The 20,820-nt window shown below is 45.0% G+C and overlaps 1 protein-coding gene across 1 annotated transcript in view; it reads left to right on the top strand.

Moving 5' to 3' along the window:
• tyro3 (TYRO3 protein tyrosine kinase) overlaps positions 1-20,820 on the top strand; it is an 88,912-nt gene that overhangs the window by 31,302 nt on the left and 36,790 nt on the right. The window contains exons 5-8 of the mRNA XM_084336921.1: positions 9,681-9,767; positions 10,065-10,177; positions 12,598-12,778; positions 15,817-15,959. Coding sequence (XP_084193047.1) covers positions 9,681-9,767; positions 10,065-10,177; positions 12,598-12,778; positions 15,817-15,959 — 524 coding nt within the window. The remainder of the gene's footprint in view (positions 1-9,680; positions 9,768-10,064; positions 10,178-12,597; positions 12,779-15,816; positions 15,960-20,820) is intronic.

Here is a 20,820-nt window from a genome sequence, read left to right as displayed (position 1 = left end):
GCAGGCCACACTTGTTATGCTGAAAATAGACTTTTGTTGCTTTTCTTTGCTCCTTGAATTTCAGGCTTTGCCTCTTTGTGTGTCAGGAAGATAAACACAGACGCCGGTTTGCCTCCAGACAGCAAATTGGATTTCCTCTGAATTTCAGCCTTAGTCATCGCAACCTCTCTCTCTCTCTCTCTCTCTCTCTCTCTCTCTCTCTCTCTCTCTCTCTCTCTCTCTCTCTCTCTCTCTCTCTCTCTCTCTCTCTCTCTCTCTCTCTCTCTCTCTCTCTCTCTCTCTCTCTCTCTCTCTCTCGCTGTGTCTCTCTCGCTGTGTCTCTCTCGCTCTCTGTTTCCAGTAATACAGCACGGTCTGTCTGGAATGCATATGAAACCGACGCCTTAACGTCCGCTCCTATTAGCGTTAAGGAAAAAAGCTAGCAGGAGTGGACATCGATGTCACTGAAGCCCAGAACAAAATGGTTCAGATGCACAAGCCATTGGTGTCTCCGTTTGTCACTGTCCACTCCTCGTTTTTTCTTCCTAGTCCTCTAACGGAGAGCTCATCTCCGGAGGAGATCAATACTGCTGCTGACTTCTGAGTGGTGTGTGTGTGTGTGTGTGTGTGTGTATGTTTATATGCAATAACAATCCTTGTTATTGTGTGTGTATGTATGTATACATTCGTCTCCCTGTGTGTGTGTGGATCCATGCAAAGATATGGATTTTATATAAAATGATATAGTTTGTATATATATATAATATATACAAACTGTATATTTTTAAGTTAATCAAATAAAGATTCCTTGCATGAAATTGGACCATGACAATAGTATTACAAGATAAAGACATGAAATAATAACGATGTAATTTGCACTGGAAAACCATACCATCACATACCGCTATGCCATCAAAACTAAGGAAAATATTATGATATGGTATTTTGGTCATATCGCCCAGCCCTACATGTAAGTATACATTTGTGTCCCTGTGTGGGGTTTTCATGTACGTACATTGCGGTACGTGTGCCTATGATGATGATGTGTCAGAATGTACAGCCAGTATTTTTCATTATGACATCATTGATATGTTTATGTCTCTGAAGATATATATGAGGATGACTGAGACGCCTACGGTTTACTATGCCTGGTGGTCATCACACACACACACACACACACACACACACACACACACACACACACACACACACACACACACTCTTTCCCGTCAGCGTGGAGGTCAGGCAGTTTGAAGGATTAAGTAGCAGGCCAGGAAATTGCTCCAAGGATCAGAATGTAGTAATACCCACCTAGCAGCCTATCGGAGGGGTGGGAACGGGGGAGAAAGGAATTTCCAACCTGATCATGACATAAGAGCAAAATGGCTGCCGTGTGAATATGGTCAATAATGGCAAGTATACCTCTGGTTAAGTCACATGACATGTTGAAATGCGTCCCTCTGGTTTTTACACACCTGAGTGGGTAGACAGGTGCCTAGGAGAAGACCATGGGGTGATGACAAAGAAACTGTCTTCTTCACTTGCAGTTAAATGTTTTCATAGTTAACAACAACGCTTTGGTACAAGGACATAGGAGAGACCATCTTGTATAGGTTGCTTGACCCACATGGACCAGTCAGGTCAGGACATAGGACCATTTTATAGATTTAGGTTGTCCCACGTTGACCAATCAGGTCCTGATCCTTTGTCCATGTGGGTAAACCAACCTTGTAGCAACACTTGTAAATGTGAGCGCTGCTTTAACACTTTGAGTGCCACGCAATTCGGTTATCGTTACCCTTAGAATGCCAGCCTTCTAGTAGTTGCCATGGTCGTTGCACTGTTTGCGAAGCTGTGTGTGGGTTCTGTATTATAGCTGTAGAGACACGTGTGGCTCATTTTGACAAACATTACTTGTAGTCCAGCATGGGAATAATAGTTTGTTTCCACACGCTGTAGTTTGTAGTTTATTACACGCTAAACATTGCGCATTTCCAAGATAATATAGTATTTTTTTCATAGATCGCAAGATAAAACGCGTTATGTGCAATAAGACCAAACAGTTCTGGCTGATCCCCTGAAACCCTGAATACTCCCAAATCAAAGGTATATGACATTATATACCATCACAAAATCAATCAATGGGGGGGGGGGTCGTTTTAACTCAAAACTATGATCGCGTTTGCCGAGCGTCCGGTGAAACACAGAACTGTGATCGTTAGAAAAACACGTTTCAGATTCGGTAAAATAGACATAGAATGTACCTTACCTTAGCCAGAAGGTATTCCAAGAAGAAGAATTCCAAGTGATCGCATTGCCATCGCGATTACCAGTGTATATGTCTATACACGTTTCGATGGTCAAATACGCTTAGGCGACAGAATTTATAGGCGATCAATGTGAATCTATGTCCCAGCAGGAGGAGTGGCCACTGGCCAAGCAGAAATGAAAGTTAGAGTGTGATTCAACCCAAGCCATCGCAGTTCAGACACGGACGATACCGCCACCTGGTGATAGTCGATCGGCATTGCAGTTCTAATGTGTGGGGATGGTCGAAAATTATGCAGATCGCTCTGGGCAAGTCTGTAGAGCGGGGATCAAAGTAAAAAGATCAAACAATCCAAAAACTACTTTTTACGTTTTTGGCACACTACGGTTGCCCGCCACAAACGACTTTTTATGTTTTTGGCACAGAATGTGTTAAGAGAGCTGTTCAGGGGGATGAGTTTTGGGGTTTGAGAGTTTTTTTTTGTTAGTTTTTGGCTAGTTCTGCAGTAACCCAATAGGATAAATAAAGGAATATCTTATCTTATCTTAACACATTAATTGCCAAAAACTAGCTAACTCGTTATTGCCCGCCAATCGAATATCGCCAACAATGAGTAAACTCGTTATTGTGATCATTATTTCTTTCATTCGCTATTTCCATTCATAATTCATCCACCAAGGCTCTGGGAAACTCTGACACTCTGTCTGCGATTGCAACGTCCCGATACCGCCGCCTGGTGGATTTCGGGCGATGTTGCATTTACTTTCTGCAGGAAGTATGACTTTGTGCATCAGTGAATGTCGTCCCGGCACAGTTTCCTTGTAACGTGAATCCAGATGAACAGTCGAGTGCATTGAATCGCCTTCGAGACGCAAGAATCATTATGCTTTTGGAGTTTATGGTGCCGGCCAAATGGACATACGATCTAGCAGATGGCAATCAAATAATTGGAATATTTTTCCTCCAGTATCATCGGCCAGAGGTAAGAGGAATCTAACGTTAATTCCAGCTCGATTGTCCATTTCTTTCATTGCAATCCATCTGATCAACGTATGATGTTGTACTAAAGAAAGCCGTTATTGACAATCAATTAATCAGAAACGATCCTTCATGCATGATGGAGCATAATATATACCGATCATATGCATTTGAAATTTTAATTGTAGTGTGTGTGTGTATAGGGACGAAATGCCAATCGATTAAGTATAATATGCATCGGGCCTATAACTCGCGTTCTAGGAATGACCGCAGACCACTCTAAAAACATACTTATATTCACGACGGTATTAAACGACAATGTATGAATGGAAAAATATAACGTTCCCACATCCTGAACGATAGATACCCGATGTTGAATGGGCCATAGTAATGCAGATATAGCTATACTATTTAAATAGTTATAGCCCTGCAAAGAAGGTGAGCGACTCCATAGGCTTACAGCGGTGGCGTCAGAGCTATAAGATGCTCATATTGCGTGGCAGCTATTGTGTTAAGGAGACATTCAGTTTTGTACCGAAGTATCGCAGATGGTGTTATGGACAGCATTACCCTGGCATTGGGATAGAGGAATAAATACCCACAACAAAGTTATAATGCATCTCCCTTTGGCTTTCTGTTGCCTCACTAAGCTAATCCAGGAGTAGATAATGAGTTTGGTTATAGGGCTGACCTTCGATTTTCTTTTGGAATTCGAAGCTTCGTGGCCGAGATTCGATTTTAATTTGAAGCTTCGAGATAAAAAAAATATATATAATTATAAATAAAAGAAAATTGTATTCTTTTTTTTTATATATTTTTTTTTATGTTGTTGGACTTGTACAGCACTTTGTTCAACTTTGTCAGTGCTGTAAAGTTTAAACTTTTTAAATCTTAGACAAACACTTTGCTTTCATGAAATATTGTAAACCGTCATTTGAGGCTTTATAAAAGCAGCACAATGAACACAAATCTGTCAGTGCCGAGTCCGACCTCATCTTAAATAACAAACAGCATAGCTTGTTGTAGTTAACAAAGAGAGGCAGAGTTGATTTAGCAAAAAAAAATTATAATACATAAATAAATACATTTAAATTATTATTATTATTTTTTTAATATATTCAAATTTTATTTTCATATTCGAATCCCATGCCCATCTAACAAAGCTTTGAAGTATTTAAGACAGCCCTATCTGGTTACAACCTATGTAAGATGGTTCCTCCCCTGTACTGTAAAATAACCTGATGAAGGTCCTTGTACTGAAATGTGGTTCCTACCCTCTCTCTCTAAAATAAGGCCTCTCTAGATTAGAACAAGACAAGGCAGGGGGGGGAACTGGCCCCCTCGCCCCCCTGCTGTGTGTAATCACTGTCCTTACATGGTACCTTTCAGATGCTTGTTTTGGAACCCACTCGTCCTCGTATCTTTCATCATCACAGCTGACGGGAGGCGGGTCCAGACAGGACCAGATAAAACGGGTTCATGTCATGAGTGGAGAGAAGAAGACCACCGTTACAGTCTGTGTTGACAGATCATCATCATCATCATCATCATCATCATCATCATCATCATCATCAAGGACATGTCAACCTCAACTGAGGATATAGAGGCACACAACGTACATACACAGACTGACACACAGACAGGACAGACAGACACACAGGCAGGACAGACAGACACACAGACAGACACTCTCTCACTCTCACACACACACACACACACACACATACACACACAGCACAGACACTCGCTCGCTCACACACATATACACACACACTCGCACACAACAGACACTCGCTCACACACATAATACACTCACACAGGACAGACACTCGCTCACTCACTCTCTCTGACACACACACAAACACACACAGGACAGACACTCGCTCACACACACACACACACACACACACACTGAGACACGCATAGTAGTAGACTTTGTTGTAGTAGGTTGCTCTGTAGATCTGACAGACTACCACTTGTTTTGATGATCACCTCTCAGACTGTGATTATCAAGATGATACTTCTTCTTCTGGAATGTCTTGGGTTCAGTCAACCACAACATCTCTCACACACACACACACACACACACACACACACACACACACACACACACACACACTCGCACTCGCACAAACACTCGCACACACACACACACACACTTATTACGATCACACTACAATAGCTCATCAAATAAAATCAAGATGTCCTCATTTGGTCTGCAAATCCCCAGATGTCCTGATTTTGTGGCACGGACACACACACACACACACACACACACACACACACACACACACACACACACACACACACACACACACACACACACACACACATTTTAAGACTTTTCCCAAGCGGTCTTGGAAGTTACTTACTGACTCCACAATCGGATGATTTTATTCTGATTGGAGCCTCCTTTATTTGATGAATCAATCAATTATTTATATCAATCAATATCTTATCATGTTGTGATTAATGTAAATTACCAAGTTAAGTAATAATTAAAGGTATAGATGTAACATTCAGCCACACCACAGACCACCTCAGCCAGTCCTTGTCAGTTGCCATCAGGCTCTACAACCGTGGGCATGGACTGCGGCCAATAATGGGAGGACTAACGGCTGGAGAACATGAGAACTGTTAGGACTGTCTGACTCTTAATTACTAAACGCTGCACGGATTCTGGTGCAGTGTGCTACTACTATATATCCCCCCACAAAGGGAAACTGGGCATTCGAATGGCAGTTGCTGCACTGAAACTCCGGAACAAGATCCCACTAAACATCAAATCTGCAAGCACTCTACGGACTTTTAAGGCCATGCTCAAACCCCACCTTTTTGCCATTAAAAAAAATCCTTGAGCTACTTTTGTGTTGTAGTATGACAGGTGTATTATGTCCGTCTGTTCTCTGTCTGCTTGGTTGGCCTGCATGTATTTATGAATTTTTTCTTCAGTTTTCTTATTGTTTCCTTTTTTTCTTTTTTTGGTCTGCGCCCCGGGCCCATGTAACTATTGGTTCAAGTCAAGTCAAGTCAAGAGTTTTATTTGTCACGGCATACAAGTATACAGTGAAATGCGGGGGGTCTTGCCCGCAACGATTGTGCATAATACAATAATAATAATATAATAAGAATCCAATAGGATGAGAATGACATTTGTGCAATAACACAAATAATCAAAGTAGGGCATATCGGTATATAGGCGCGCAATATAAATAAATGTATCATGTCATATCATGTATACTATTATTATTATTATTATTATTATTATTATTATTATTATTATTGATATAACATACTGCCATTCCACTATTATGTTCTAATCTACTCTATTATTATTATAAATAATACTATCTTGCGTCTTTGGGTTATTGAAAAGCGCCATATAAATAAAATGAATTATTATTATTAATTATCTGCTTTCCTGCCTGTACCTCCCCTCCCCCATGCTGCTATTTCCCCAAGAGGATCGATAAACACTTGACTCAAGTGTCGGGCATCTCTCCTACTTCCTTTTGTGGGGGAAAAGAATGTTTGCTTGACTGCATCAACGATGAAGGAGTGTGTTTCCTCGTAGGACGGCTTGTGCTGGAGGACAGTTGTGTCTTTGCATTCCTTAGCCTTATCCAAGCACAGGAAGGAGACGGCTTCTTTATTCTATTAGATCAACCGCTGAGTGCAATATACATTGGAACGCGGTGGGATCAGTGGATGTAATGACATGCCGTGCGAGGGACACATGGACAGTTTGTCCCCCACTGAAACGTCCACAGTCTGCAGTCTGGGACAAATGTCAAGGTGTCGAGAGGGACTGGTATAGCACAGTGGGATCAGGGCCCACACTCACACAGCTTCCCAGAGTAGGAGTGCTGATCTAGGGTCAGTGACCAGGAACACTTTGTCTCTGTGACCCCAGTCACACTACTAGACTGAAGCTGACTCTAGGTCAGTGACCAGTAGGGTTGGGTACCTTTCACATTTGAATCTGTGAATCGATACCGGTAGCCAACGGTACCTTTTTTTCGGTACTTTAGTCTCTAAAAATGTAATCTACCTACCTCAGTTGTAAAAAGAAAAATCCAAATATATTTATATATAATATTTCAGCGAGCGTTGTCTGCATCTAGCTTTGTAAAGTGTAACAACAATTTTCGGCTTGCCATTGCCCCGACTGCTTCGTTGTTGAATCAAGTAAAATCCTAGGTAAGCGTATATTGTGCATGTGAACGTTGACGTGAACATGCGGCACACTTCATACATTTCGTTTCGCGGTAAACTAAACATTGACGTACATTTTTTATTTTTTTTTTTTTAATAAATGGATTAAAGTTAAATAAAGATATTTTTTTTTTATTCTTACATTTTTTTATAAACTACCGAAATGTGGCACCGGCGGATCTCACGTGAATCGGTACTCGGTAGTACCGACATGATTCGGTCGGTACCCTTAAAAGTACCTAATTTGGTACCCATCCCTAGTGACCAGGAACACTACTAGACGGAAGCTGACTCTAGATCAGTGACCAGAAACACTCGTCTCTGTGACCCCATTCACACTACTAGACTGAAGCTGACTCTAGATCAGTGACCAGGAACACTCGTCTTTATGACCCCATTCACACTACTAGACTGAAGCTGACTCTGGATCAGTGACCAGGAACACTCGTCTTCGTGACCCCATTCACACTACTAGACTGAAGCTGACTCTAGATCAGTCACCAGGAACACTCGTCTTCGTGACCCCATTCACACTACTAGACTGAAGCTGACTCTGGATCAGTGACCAGGAACACTTGTCTTCGTGACCCCATTCACACTACTAGACTGAAGCTGACTCTGGATCAGTCACCAGGAACACTTGTCTTCGTGACCCCATTCACACTACTAGACTGAAGCTGACTCTAGATCAGTGACCAGGAACACTCGTCTTCGTGACCCCATTCACACTACTAGACTGAAGCTGACTCTGGATCAGTGACCAGGAACACTCGTCTTCGTGACCCCATTCACACTACTAGACTGAAGCTGACTCTAGATCAGTCACCAGGAACACTCGTCTTCGTGACCCCATTCACACTACTAGACTGAAGCTGACTCTGGATCAGTGACCAGGAACACTTGTCTTCGTGACCCCATTCACACTACTAGACTGAAGCTGACTCTGGATCAGTCACCAGGAACACTTGTCTTCGTGACCCCATTCACACTACTAGACTGAAGCTGACTCTGGATCAGTACTCTCCCACTTCTTTACCACCAGACAAATGGCTGCAACGGGAGGAATTGGTTCTGAACTGGTATTTCAGTCAAACCAAGAAGTAGCAACCAGGAAGTAGCAACCAGGAAGTAGCTCGTAACGTTGTGGCTCGTTAGCAGTCGGTGGTAAAGCTTTCTCGTTGTATAATGGTCGTCTATAAAGAAGTCAAGTGTTCCTTTATTGATCCCCTTGGGGAAGTTCAGGTGTCAGAGCAGCGTGGGGGAGGGGGAGGGGGTACAGGCAGGAAAGATAATAATAGAGTAGAACATAGTAATAATAGTGGAATGGCAGAATTAAATCAATAATAATAGTAGTAATAATAATAATAATATTATACATGATGGTATTACCGTGGTAATAATAATAATTGTATACATGGTATATATCGTGGTAGTAATAATAATAATAGTAGTAGTAGTATATACATGGTATATATCGTGGTAGTAACAATAATAATTACGCTAGATCAGTGACCGGGAACACTTGTCTTTGTGACCCCATTCACACTATCAGAGTGAAGCTGACTCTAGATCAGTGACCGGGAACACTTGTCTCTGTGACCCCATTCACACTATCAGAGTGAAGCTGACTCTAGATCAGTGACCGGGAACACTTGTCTCTGTGACCCAATTCACACTATCAGAGTGAAGCTGACTCTAGATCAGTGACCGGGAACACTTGTCTCTGTGACCCAATTCACACTATCAGAGTGAAGCTGACTCTAGATCAGTGACCGGGAACACTTGTCTCTGTGACCCCATTCACACTATCAGAGTGAAGCTGACTTTACTCTCCCACTTTGAGAAGCTTCGTGAATATGGACCCTGGTTTAACCCTTTCACTACCACACTACAGAAGGTTAACCTTTCTGTAGTATGGTTGTGAAAGGGTTAACCCTTTGCCGTGTGGCAGTGGAAGGGTTAACCTTCTGTATTGTCGCAGTGAAAGGGTTAACCCTTTGGTAGTGTGGCAGTGAAAGGGTTAACTCTCCTGGGTTCCAGTGCCTACCGGTCTCCCTTTAAAGGACTGTGTCTGGCACAGGCACTGACGTTAACGCATCACTCAACAGCTCTTTAACTAAATCACTTAACGTGTCTCTCTCTCTCTCTCTCTCTCTCTCTCTCTTGCTCTTGCTCTTGCTCTCTCTCTCTATCTCTCTCTCTCTCTCTCTCTCTCTCCCCCCCCCTCTTCTCTCTCTAGGTGTGAATAACAGCGTCAAGTTCTACTGTGAAGCCAAGAATGCACGAGGCATCTCTGTGTCGCGTACAGGCACGGTACACATCAAAGGTAACGGCCCCCATCTTGAATGCAAGTGAACCGTTTCTAGGCTGGTAAAAGTTTAAAGGAGGCTACTTTCTTCTTCTTCTTTTTATCTTTACTATCATTTTATTGCCTATATTTATGTCGTCTACTATTTCCATGCCCATACCTGTACCCCCCCATGATGCCTGAATTTCCTCAAGGGAAGGAAAATATCCTATCTTTCTTCTCCCCCTCTTCTCTCTCTCTCTCTCTCTCTCTCTCTCTCTCTCTCTCTCTCTCTCTCTCTCTCTCTCTCTCTCTCTCTCTCTCCCCCCCCCCCAGTGCTCCCAGCAGCCCCAGTAGAGGTGCAGATGTACCAGATGGAGAACAACATCACGTTGGCATGGAAACCAGGTTTCATTGGACACTCTGACCTGTCAGCCTGCACCATCCAGGTAATGTAAACACACACACGCACACACACACACACACACACTAGCAAGCACAGTGGTATTTCTAGTAGTGACAACAGGGATGTTGATAATGCCCTCATAACTTAACCCTTTCACTGCCACGCGACAGAAGGTTAACCCTTTACTATCACACAACCGACGGCGATGCTCCGTCATTAGTATCGTGCTAATGCTAATGATGGAGCATCGCCGTCGGTTGTGTGATAGTAAAGGGCTAACCTTCTGTATTGTCACAGTGAAAGGGTTAACCGGCTGTCGTGTGGCAGTGAAAGGGTTAATGAACTTTGATAGTGATGCATCACAGAGCTCAATGTCATCCGTGGAATCTGTCACGGGATGCATGCGTGAGGTGAAGACTATAGGGCCCAAAATATCACAATATATAGATGTTTTTTTTAAGATACTATTTTAAAATATAACGATACAAATAAAACACTTTATTTTTTTTACTTTTGAATGCTGCTGCAAGGAACCTTTTTTTGATTAACTTATACAGTATGTCTATATTTTGTTATGATATGTATATATCATCGTGGATGAGTAAAAATCCATACCTTTGCATGGATCCATGACGCTATGCCTCCCAGCACTAAAAAAAAGTACTATATAATCCTGTTTAATGACAAATGTTAAGACGTTTTTCTTAATGGTAGGAGCAACAACATGCCAGTTAATTTCCCACAGTCCTACATGTTTATCCCGTAGAGCTTAACCGCTCTGGAATCATATTTCCCTCCCCCTTACTTCTGCCTGAGAAATCAATCCTGGGGCTGCCGGGTAGTGCAGAGGTCTAAGCACTCTCCTACCACCGCAGAGACCTGGGTTCAATTCCCGGCAGTGGTACCTCAGTCGTCCCTGCGAACACAATTGTCAGTGTTCGCACGTGGGAAGCCGGTTTGGGTATGAGTCCTGGTCGTTGCAACAGTGACTCCTACTGGTCGGTCAGGGCGCCTGTTCAGCAAGGAGGGAAGATGCCATGAACGTTCTCCCAGTGAAACTCCTCGCTGTCAGGTGAAAAGAAACAGCTGGCGACTCCACATGTATCGGAGGAGGCATTTGGTAGTCTACACCCTCCCCAGACTGACAGTAGGGCAGCATGTGGTAGTCTACACCCTCCCCAGACCCACAGTAGGGCAGCATGTGGTAGTCTACACCCTCCCCAGACCGACAGTAGAGCAGCATGTGGTAGTCTACACTCTCCCCAGACCAACAGTAGGGCAGCATGTGGTAGTCTACACCCTCCCCAGGCCGACAGTAGGGCAGCATGTGGTAGTCTACACCCTCCCCACACTGACAGTAGGGCAGCATGTGGTAGTCTACACCCTCCCCAGGCCAACAGTAGGGCAGCATGTGGTAGTCTACACCCTCCCCAGACTGACAGTAGGGCAGCATGTGGTAGTCTACACCCTCCCCAGACCCACAGTAGGGCAGCATGTGGTAGTCTACACCCTCCCCAGACCCACAGTAGGGCAGCATGTGGTAGTCTACACCCTCCCCAGACCGACAGTAGAGCAGCATGTGGTAGTCTACACTCTCCCCAGACCAACAGTAGGGCAGCATGTGGTAGTCTACACCCTCCCCAGGCCGACAGTAGGGCAGCATGTGGTAGTCTACACCCTCACCATAACGACAGTATGGCAGTGCAACGACCAGGAAGGGAATTGGCATAATGACTAAATTAGGGGAGGGGAGCAAATGATAAAAAGGCAAACATTTATTAAAATCAATAAATTAAAATACATTATTTAGGCCTCACACAATTTGAAGGCATTTTAAGGGTTTTGTTTAGGAAATGTTTTAGTTGATGGTTCTCTTTGGAGTGTCTGTACACATTGACACACAACACGCATCATCAGAGTCATCATAATGTTGATAATGCATCATAATGCTCCTCCCTGCTTTACAAAAGCCTCACACATATTTCCTAAAATGGAGCAGGAGTGGTTTGCCATTGAGAGTTTAACGTTTTCACAACCACTCATTCTCCCTCCTCCACCTTTCCTCTCCCCTCCCTCCTCTCCTCTCTTCTCTCCTCTTCTCCCCTCCTCTCCTCCTCTTCTCTCTCCCTCATCCACCTCTCCTCCTCTTCTCTCTCCCTCCACCTCTCCTCCTCCTCTCCCCTCCTCTTCTCCCCTCCTCCACCTCTCCTCTTCTCTCTCCCTCCTCCACCTCTCCTCTCCTCCTCTTCTCTCTCCTCCCCTCCCCTCCTCTCCTCCCCTCCCCTCCTCCTCTCCCCTCCTCCACCTCTCCTCCTCTTCTCTCCCTCCTCCCGCCCTCCTCTCCTCCTCTCCTCCTCTCCCCTCCTCTTCTCCCCTCCTCCACCTCTCCTCTTCTCTCTCCCCCCTCCACCTCTCCTCTCCTCTTCTCTCTCTTCCCCTCCCCTCCTCCCCCCCCCCCCCCAGCTGTCTAAGAAGTCAGGTGGTAAGGTGGAGGTACCAGACCAGACGGTGCAGGTTCCTCCGTTCCTCCAGGTGCTGTCTGGCCTCAGCTGGTACTGCAACTACAGCGCCAGGGTGTCCTGCGTGAACGAGGTGGGCGTGTCGCCCTTCTCCCCCTGGCTGCACTTCCAGACCCCTGAAGCAGGTACAGTAAAGCCCCACGATGACACCGAGATGTTGATAATATGACCACCGTGGATAGTAAGGCTGGGTATGCCCACCATTTATTACACCATTTATTACATTACATACAAGTTAGATTCACAAGCTCTCGGTTTGATTTGATTTAGATTCGATATTCAGGGTTCCCACGGGGTCTTAAAAAGTTTTACATTTAATAATCATAATTTTAGGCCTCAAAGGAACAGGCCAACATTTTGGGAAATTAGCTTACCGTCTTTTCCAGAGAGAGACAAGAAGATAGATACCAGTTTCCTCTCTGTGCGTTCAATAGAAAGCTATCTGGCTGCATGTTAGCCTAGCTTAGCACAATGAATGGAAGCGGACATGACCGGTTAGCCTAGGCATTGTCCAACTAACACCTCTCCCGAATGTCCGCTTCCATTCATTGTGCTAAGCTAGGCTAACGTGCAGCCAGATAGCTTTCTACTGAATGAACACACAGAGAGGAAACTGGTATCCATCTTCTCGTTTGGGTGTAAAAACTTGGGTCCACAAAATCCGTCTTACCATTCGTCGCCAACGGAACAGCTCCCAATCTGATGACATCATAAGTTTGATTATTAATTCTTTGGTGTCTGCCGTTGGGGGAGAGCAGCTCATGTTCACACATATTGATGGTACTGACCCAGGCCATGGAGAGCAGCTCATGTTCACACATATTGATGGTACTGACCCAGGTACTGTACTGACCCAGGTACTGTTTACACATATTGATGGTACTGACCCAGGTACTGTACTGACCCAGGTACTGTTTACACATATTGATGGTACTGACCCAGGTACTGTACTGACCCAGGTACTGTTTACACATATTGATGGTACTGACCCAGGCCATGGAAATAACATTTTAATTCTTAAACTGAGCAGTTTTGACTCCTGAGAAACCTAGTGTGTATTCACTAGGTGACAATAGAAAAAGGAGGCACACCTCAAGTGTGGGGGGTTATGTCGGATCAGAATCAGAAAGGTTTTTAGGTAGTTTTCACATACCAGGAATTTGCTTCGGTCGTTTTCGGTGCGACATTAGCGGACAGACTAGACAGATAATACAATAGAAGAGGTGTAGTAAAATGAAATATGGACTAAGTTAAGCACAATAGAATAGAATTATGAAATAAAATATAGGCCAGGGCTGTACAACTGTAAATAAAGAGGTTGAATACAATTATATGGGATATAAACTAAATATAATATAGCACAATAGAAGCTGCTGCTGCTGCTGCTCTGGACAGAAATGGTGATCGATGACGTCCCATTTGGACCAAGGAGGACAAACGGCGGTCCTGGGAGTGTATCTGTGCGCTGCGCTCGCTGTCCAATGAGAGGAACCGGGGGAGGAACGGCGATCTTGACCTTGTTTGTAAACCCGCCGCGCTGGAGGCGGGCCAGTGGAATCCTGTCCCCGCTGTACAATGAGGCTTTGTCCATGTGGCCTCAATCCATATCAATGGGCTACTGCCGGGGTCCCCGAGAGACATAGAGCTGCAACGCCTAGACTGTGGCCGCCCCTCTTCCACGGCAACATTCCCAGGCCGGCGTGAGCGTTCGACGATATAAGCGTCGGCGTTGGTGAACGGCAGAAGTGTTACCACGGCAACAGCATCATTTATTTCACCCATATGGATCTCCTTTGATTTCACCAAACGTCACAGTTGATGTATATATTTAACTGGTGTTTTGACGTCCTACATATCGTGTGTCCCACACGTGAAAACCGTGCTGGTGACCATGGCAACGGTACCAAAAGTACTGAAGGAAGTTACCTTTCTAATGTATTAAAGTTCCTGCGTCCCCGAGCCCCATAAGCGCCACCTAGGAGCCAGGGGTGGTGCAGCAGGCTGGCTGGAGCGAGGGGCGTCTGATGCAGGCTAGAGGGACGGTCAGGACAGAGTCTCCCGCCTCTTAAACCCCATGTTCACCTGGAGGAGGACCGGACTCATCCCGCCTCTGCTCTGCCTCAGAGTGTCAGTCATCTGTGTCAGTACAGATAGATACTTACGCCAATGGACTGACCATTCCCTCTCTCTAGCTATCCTTCCTTCTCTCTCTCTCTCTCTCTCTCTCCCTCTTTCTAGCTATCCTTCCTTCCTTCTCTCCCTCTCTCTAGCTATCCTTCCTTCCTTCTCTCTCTCCCTCTCTCTAGCTATCCTTCCTTCCCCCTCTCTCCCTCTCCCTCTCCCTCTCTCTCTCTCTCCTCTCTCTCTCTCTCTCTCTCTCTCTCTCTCTCTCTCTCTCTCTCTCTCTCTCTCTCTCTCTCTCTCTCTCTCTCTCTCTCTCTAGTCTTTCTTTCTTTCTTTCTTTCTTTCTTTCTTTCTTTCTTTCTTTATCTTTTTTTCTTTCCCTCTTGTATGTTTTTCCTTCATCCACTTTTCTCATGTCTCAGTGTCCCAGTCATGTGGTGCAGTTCGTGGAGACATGATAAACACAATCACTCCAGCAGTTGTAGAGGAGAGGTCGTGTGTGTGTGTGTGTGTGTGTGTTTGTGTGTGTGTGTGTGTGTGTGTGTGTGTGTGTGTGTGTGTGTGTGTGTGTGTGTGTGTGTGTGTGTGTGTGTGTGTGTGTGTGTGTGTGTGTGTGTGTGTGTGTGTGTGTGTGTGTGTGAGGAGAGGTCGTGTGTGTGTGTGTGTGTGTGTGTGTGTGTGTGTGTGTGTGTGTGTGTGTGTGTGTGTGTGTGTGTGTGTGTGTGTGTGTGTGTGTGTGTGTGTGTGTGTGTGTGTGTGTGTGTGTGTGTGTGTGTGTGTGTGTGTGTGTGTGTGTGTGTGTGTGTGTGTGTGTGTGTGTGTGTGTGTGTGTGTGCGTGCGCCCGCCCGCCCGCCCGCCCGCCCGCTTGCTTTACAGTTTGCTGAAATTTTAGCATGTGTTTCTATACATCTGTCTGCATATTTGGGCAAATTATGTGTGTCAACATTATGTGCACACGCACGTGTTTGCATGTGCTGGTGTGTATTTATTAAATGTTTTACCCAGACATTCAATGTTTGTGTTCGCATGACCCCACAGTGCCGTCAGTGGCCCCCAGGAACCTGACTTTTGACCTGAGGGAGCAGCAGCTGTCGTTGCACTGGGCGGAGCTAGAGGAGGAGGCGGTACAGGGGCGACTTCTGGCCTATAAGCTCCAGTGGAGCATCGGAGGAGAGAATCAGGTACGAATACTTTAGACACGTAAGAGATCTGCCTCCTGCTGGGTCTGAGACCAGTGAGACTAGTCCTGTTGGGTCTGAGATCAAATCAAATCAAATGTATTTGTAAGGCCCGACAACACACGTTAATGTCCCCATGGGCCGGACACGTCTTCTTTAAACAAGTCAAGAAGAAACATCACAATAAGTCAAGAACAAAACAAAAACACCATGAGAAAAAATTTAAATAAATGCAACACTCCCAGACATACCCCACGCGAAGGTAAGGAAAAACTCACTAAAACCTAGCAATAGGAAAAAATGCACCACAGGAAATGTGGAGGAGAGAAACCTTAGAAGGGCCATTCAAGGGGGGAACTCCCTTCTTAGATGTCGGTGATAGTAGTGTTGCAATAAAACAGGCGAACAGTTGGTAAGCATGCACTCATATGTGTAGTGAAACACAGATAAGTGCATGCGATAGCAACTGAACATTTTGAAAGATTAAAGATAGAGCTGATAGCGGATCTATTTGAGGCAAAGGGGGCGGCGCAGATAGGGTTGCATCCTCCCGGTCATCACCACGGGACGTCCAACACTCCGGTCATCACTCCGAGACAGCCAGTCACAGGGAGACGGGACAGGCGTTAGACAGTTTGCGTAATTGTGATGGGCGTACATAGCAATAGATACAAGTGGTAAGCAAGCATATTATGTGAATAGAATAGATATATGTAGTAAGCATATTATGTGAATAGAATAGATATATGTAGTAAGCATATTATGTGAATAGAATAGAAGTACTTAACCCAGCAATGAACTCCATGTCTAGACTAGTGGGACTAGCCCTGCTGGGTCTGAAACTAGTCCTGTCTGGTCTGAAACTAGTGAGACTAGTCCTGCTGGGTCTTAAACTAGTGAGACTAGTCCTGCTGGGTCTGAAACTAGTGAGACTAGTCCTGCTGGGTCTGAGACTAGTCCTGTTGGGTCTGAGACTAGTCCTGTTGGGTCTGAAACTAGTCCTGTTGGGTCTGAGACTAGCCCTGTTGGGTCTGAGATTAGCCCTGCTGGGGAAAATGGTTGTTTATAAAGTCACTCTGACTTACCATGGTGGTGTGTTAGGGTCTACATTTACATTTACATTTAAATGTAGTCATTTAGCTGACGCTTTTATCCAAAGCGACTTACAAGTTCTGTACGACAAGTACTCTGGAAGGGCACAATTCTATCAGCTGAGTAACAATGTTCATCAGAGTGTTGCGTGCTACAGTGTAGGTTAGTATATTAGGACAAGTGTATGACAGTAAGGTTAGTTAGGGTTAGATTTTTTTTTTTTTCTTCATTTCAGATAATGGTTGAAGAAGTGCGTCTTTAGTCGATGGCAAAAGATTGGACGGGTTTCGGCTGTCCTAACTGGGATGGCCAGGTGACGGTCATTCCACCATTGTGGGGCAAGGACTGAGAATAGGCGACTTCTCCTTGATGATGATTGGTCTAATCATGGTGGTATGTTAGGGTCTTATCATGGTGGTGTGTTAGGGTCTTATCATGGTGGTATGTTAGGGTCTAATCATGGTGGTGTGTTGAGGTCTTATCATGGTGGTGTGTTAGGGTCTTATCATGGTGGTGTGTTAGGGTCTTATCATGGTGGTATGTTAGGGTCTAATCATGGTGGTGTGTTGAGGTCTTATCATGGTGGTGTGTTAGGGTCTTATGGTGGTATGTTAGGGTCTTATCATGGTGGTATGTTAGGGTCTTATCATGGTGGTGTGTTAGGGTCTTATCATGGTGGTATGTTAGGGTCTTATCATGGTGGTGTGTTAGGGTCTTATCATGGTGGTGTGTTAGGGTCTTATCATGATGGTGTGTTAGGGTCTTATCATGGTGGTATGTTAGGGTCTTATCATGGTGGTATGTTAGGGTCTTATCATGGTGGTGTGTTAGGGTCTTATCATGGTGGTATGTTAGGGTCTTATCATGGTGGTGTGTTAGGGTCTTATCATGGTGGTATGTTAGGGTCTTATCATGATGGTGTGTTAGGGTCTTATCATGGTGGTGTGTTAGGGTCTTATGGTGGTGTGTTAGGGTCTTATCATGATGGTGTGTTAGGGTCTTATCATGGTGGTATGTTAGGGTCTTATCATGGTGGTGTGTTAGGGTCTTATGGTGGTGTGTTAGGGTCTTATCATGGTGGTATGTTAGGGTCTTATCATGGTGGTATGTTAGGGTCTTATCATGGTGGTGTGTTAGGGTCTTATCATGATGGTGTGTTAGGGTCTTATCATGGTGGTGTGTTAGGGTCTTATCATGGTGGTATGTTAGGGTCTTATCATGGTTGTATGTTAGGGTCTTATCATGGTGGTGTGTTAGGGTCTTATCATGGTGGTGTGTTAGGGTCTTATCATGGTGGTATGTTAGGGTCTTATCATGGTGGTGTGTTAGGGTCTTATCATGGTGGTATGTTAGGGTCTTATCATGGTGGTGTGTTAGGGTCTTATCATGGTGGTATGTTAGGGTCTTATCATGGTGGTATGTTAGGGTCTTATCATGGTGGTGTGTTAGGGTCTTATCATGGTGGTGTGTTGGGGTCTTGTTTCATCCCTGGTGATATAATCAGTAGCGGTGCCACAGTCCGACTAACACTAGCTCTCAGGTATTACAGTTTAACCCTTTCACTGCCACACTACCAAACGGTTAACCCTTTCACTGCGACAATACAGAAGGTTAACCCTTTCACTGCGACAATACAGAAGGTTAACCCATTCACTGTCACGCGACAGCAGGTTAACCCTTTCACTACCACACTACAGAAGGTTAACCCTTTCACTGCCACACGACAGCAGGTTAACCCTTTCACTACCACACTACAGAAGGTTAACCCTTGGGGCGGCTAAGTGGCGCAGTGGGCAAGGCGCTCGCCACTAACGCAGGAGATGCTGGGTTCGAGCCCAGCTCTCTGCGTTGCTTCCGGCTTGGCTGGTCGTTCATACTAATACAATTGGCCGTATTAGGGGGTGGGAAAGCCGGTGGGTGGGGATTGGACGTTGTGGACAGCGACTCCTACAGGTCGGTTGGTGCGCCTGTACAGCAGAATCAGGAAGCAACGGGGGCAGCGTGAGCCGCCCATGCGTTACTCCTCGCCGCTGAGAGATTGCGCTGTACAGGTGAAAAGATGCGACAGCTGCCTCCTCGTGTACCGGAGGGGACACGTGATGCAAGGCTTGGTCCACATTGCAGCCGACCAGTGGGAGGCATGGTCTAACAACGTTCGAGACAGGGGAGGGTAGAATTGGATAATACGAAATTGGGATGGGAGAAAAATAGAAAATGGGGAGAAAAAGTAGATAAAAAAAAAGAAGGTTAACCCTTTACTATCACACTACAGACGGTTAACCATCTGTAGTGTGATAGTAAAGGGTTAACCTTCTGTAGTGTGGTAGTGAAAGGGTTAATGGACTGCCACATAGCTTAGCTTCAGATCACTCAGCGCTTGGTATGCACCTGCAAATCCAGGCAAGCTAGCTGTCCGGGCTGGAGCACAAGATGTTGTTTGTTGAGGGCTGGAACGCAAGATGTTGTTTGTTGAGGGCTGGAACGCAAGATGTTGTTTGTTGAGGGCTGGAGCACAAGATATTATTTGTTGAGGGCTGGAACACAAGATATTGTTTGTTGAGGGCTCGAGCACAAGATGTTGTTTGTTGAGGGCTGGAACACAAGATATTGTTTGTTGAGGGCTGGAGCACAAGACCCTTCAGCTTCATCTCTGAAGAGATTACAGCTACAGCATCACTAACAACAATAAAAACACATACACCCTGAGAGCAAGAAGCCCATTACGCACCAGAACCTCTCCTCTAGCAGGTGTTAGAAGGTCATACTTCACCAGAACCTCTCCTCTAGCAGGTGTTAGAAGGTCATACTTCACCAGAACCTCTCCTCTAGCAGGTGATAGGTCATACGCATCAGAACCTCTCCTCTAGCAGGTGATAGAAGGTCATACTTCACCAGAACCTCTCCTCTAGCAGGTGATAGAAGGTCATACTTCACCAGAACCTCCTCTAGCAGGTGATAGAAGGTCATACTTCACCAGAACCTCCTCTCTAAGCAGGTGATGGGTCATACTTCACCAGAACCTCTTCTCTAGCAGGTGATAGAAGGTCATACTTCACCAGAACCTCCTCTAGCAGGTGATAGAAGGTCATACTTCACCAGAACCTCCTCTCTAGCAGGTGATAGAAGGTCATACTTCACCAGAACCGCTCCTCTAGCAGGTGATAGAAGGTCATACTTCACCAGAACCTCTCCTCTAGCAGGTGATAGAAGGTGATACTTCACCAGAACCTCCTCTCTAGCAGGTGATATAAGGTGATACTTCACCAGAACCTCTCCTCTAGCAGGTGATAGAAGGTCATACTTCACCAGAACCTCTCCTCTAGCAGGTGATAGGTCATACTTCACCAGAACCTCCTCTCTAAGCAGGTGATAGGTCATACTTCATCAGAACCTCCTCTCTAAGCAGGTGATAGGTCATACTTCACCAGAACCTCTTGCCACAGCTTCTTCCTCAAGGCCGTCCACATACGGAACCAGGGTTTCCGTTAGAAAAAATTGTTGCCGGCCTCAGATTTCAATCTACCGGTCAAATGAGAGAAATTCCGGTCAGAGTTTATTGAGCTTAAAAACAATTGATAGGCAAAAGAATGACAACAAAACAAAAGAATGACATCGTCAAGGCATGTAGATTTATAATATTTTTACTTAAAACTAGGCTACTTTTGCGTATAGTCATTATATTCCAAATAAAATAAGTCCAGAGACTCCGTGCTGCTGCCGACTTTAAATCAAATAGGTGTCTGTGGGCAGTCGCCCGACATTAATAAACAGC

The sequence above is a fragment of the Notolepis coatsorum genome (assembly GCF_963971535.1).
Source record: "Notolepis coatsorum genome assembly, chromosome: 2".
Taxonomy (NCBI): domain Eukaryota; kingdom Metazoa; phylum Chordata; class Actinopteri; order Aulopiformes; family Paralepididae; genus Notolepis; species Notolepis coatsorum.
The sequence above is the reverse complement of the archived record's forward strand: the minus strand, read 5'-3'. Positions and strand labels throughout refer to the sequence as shown.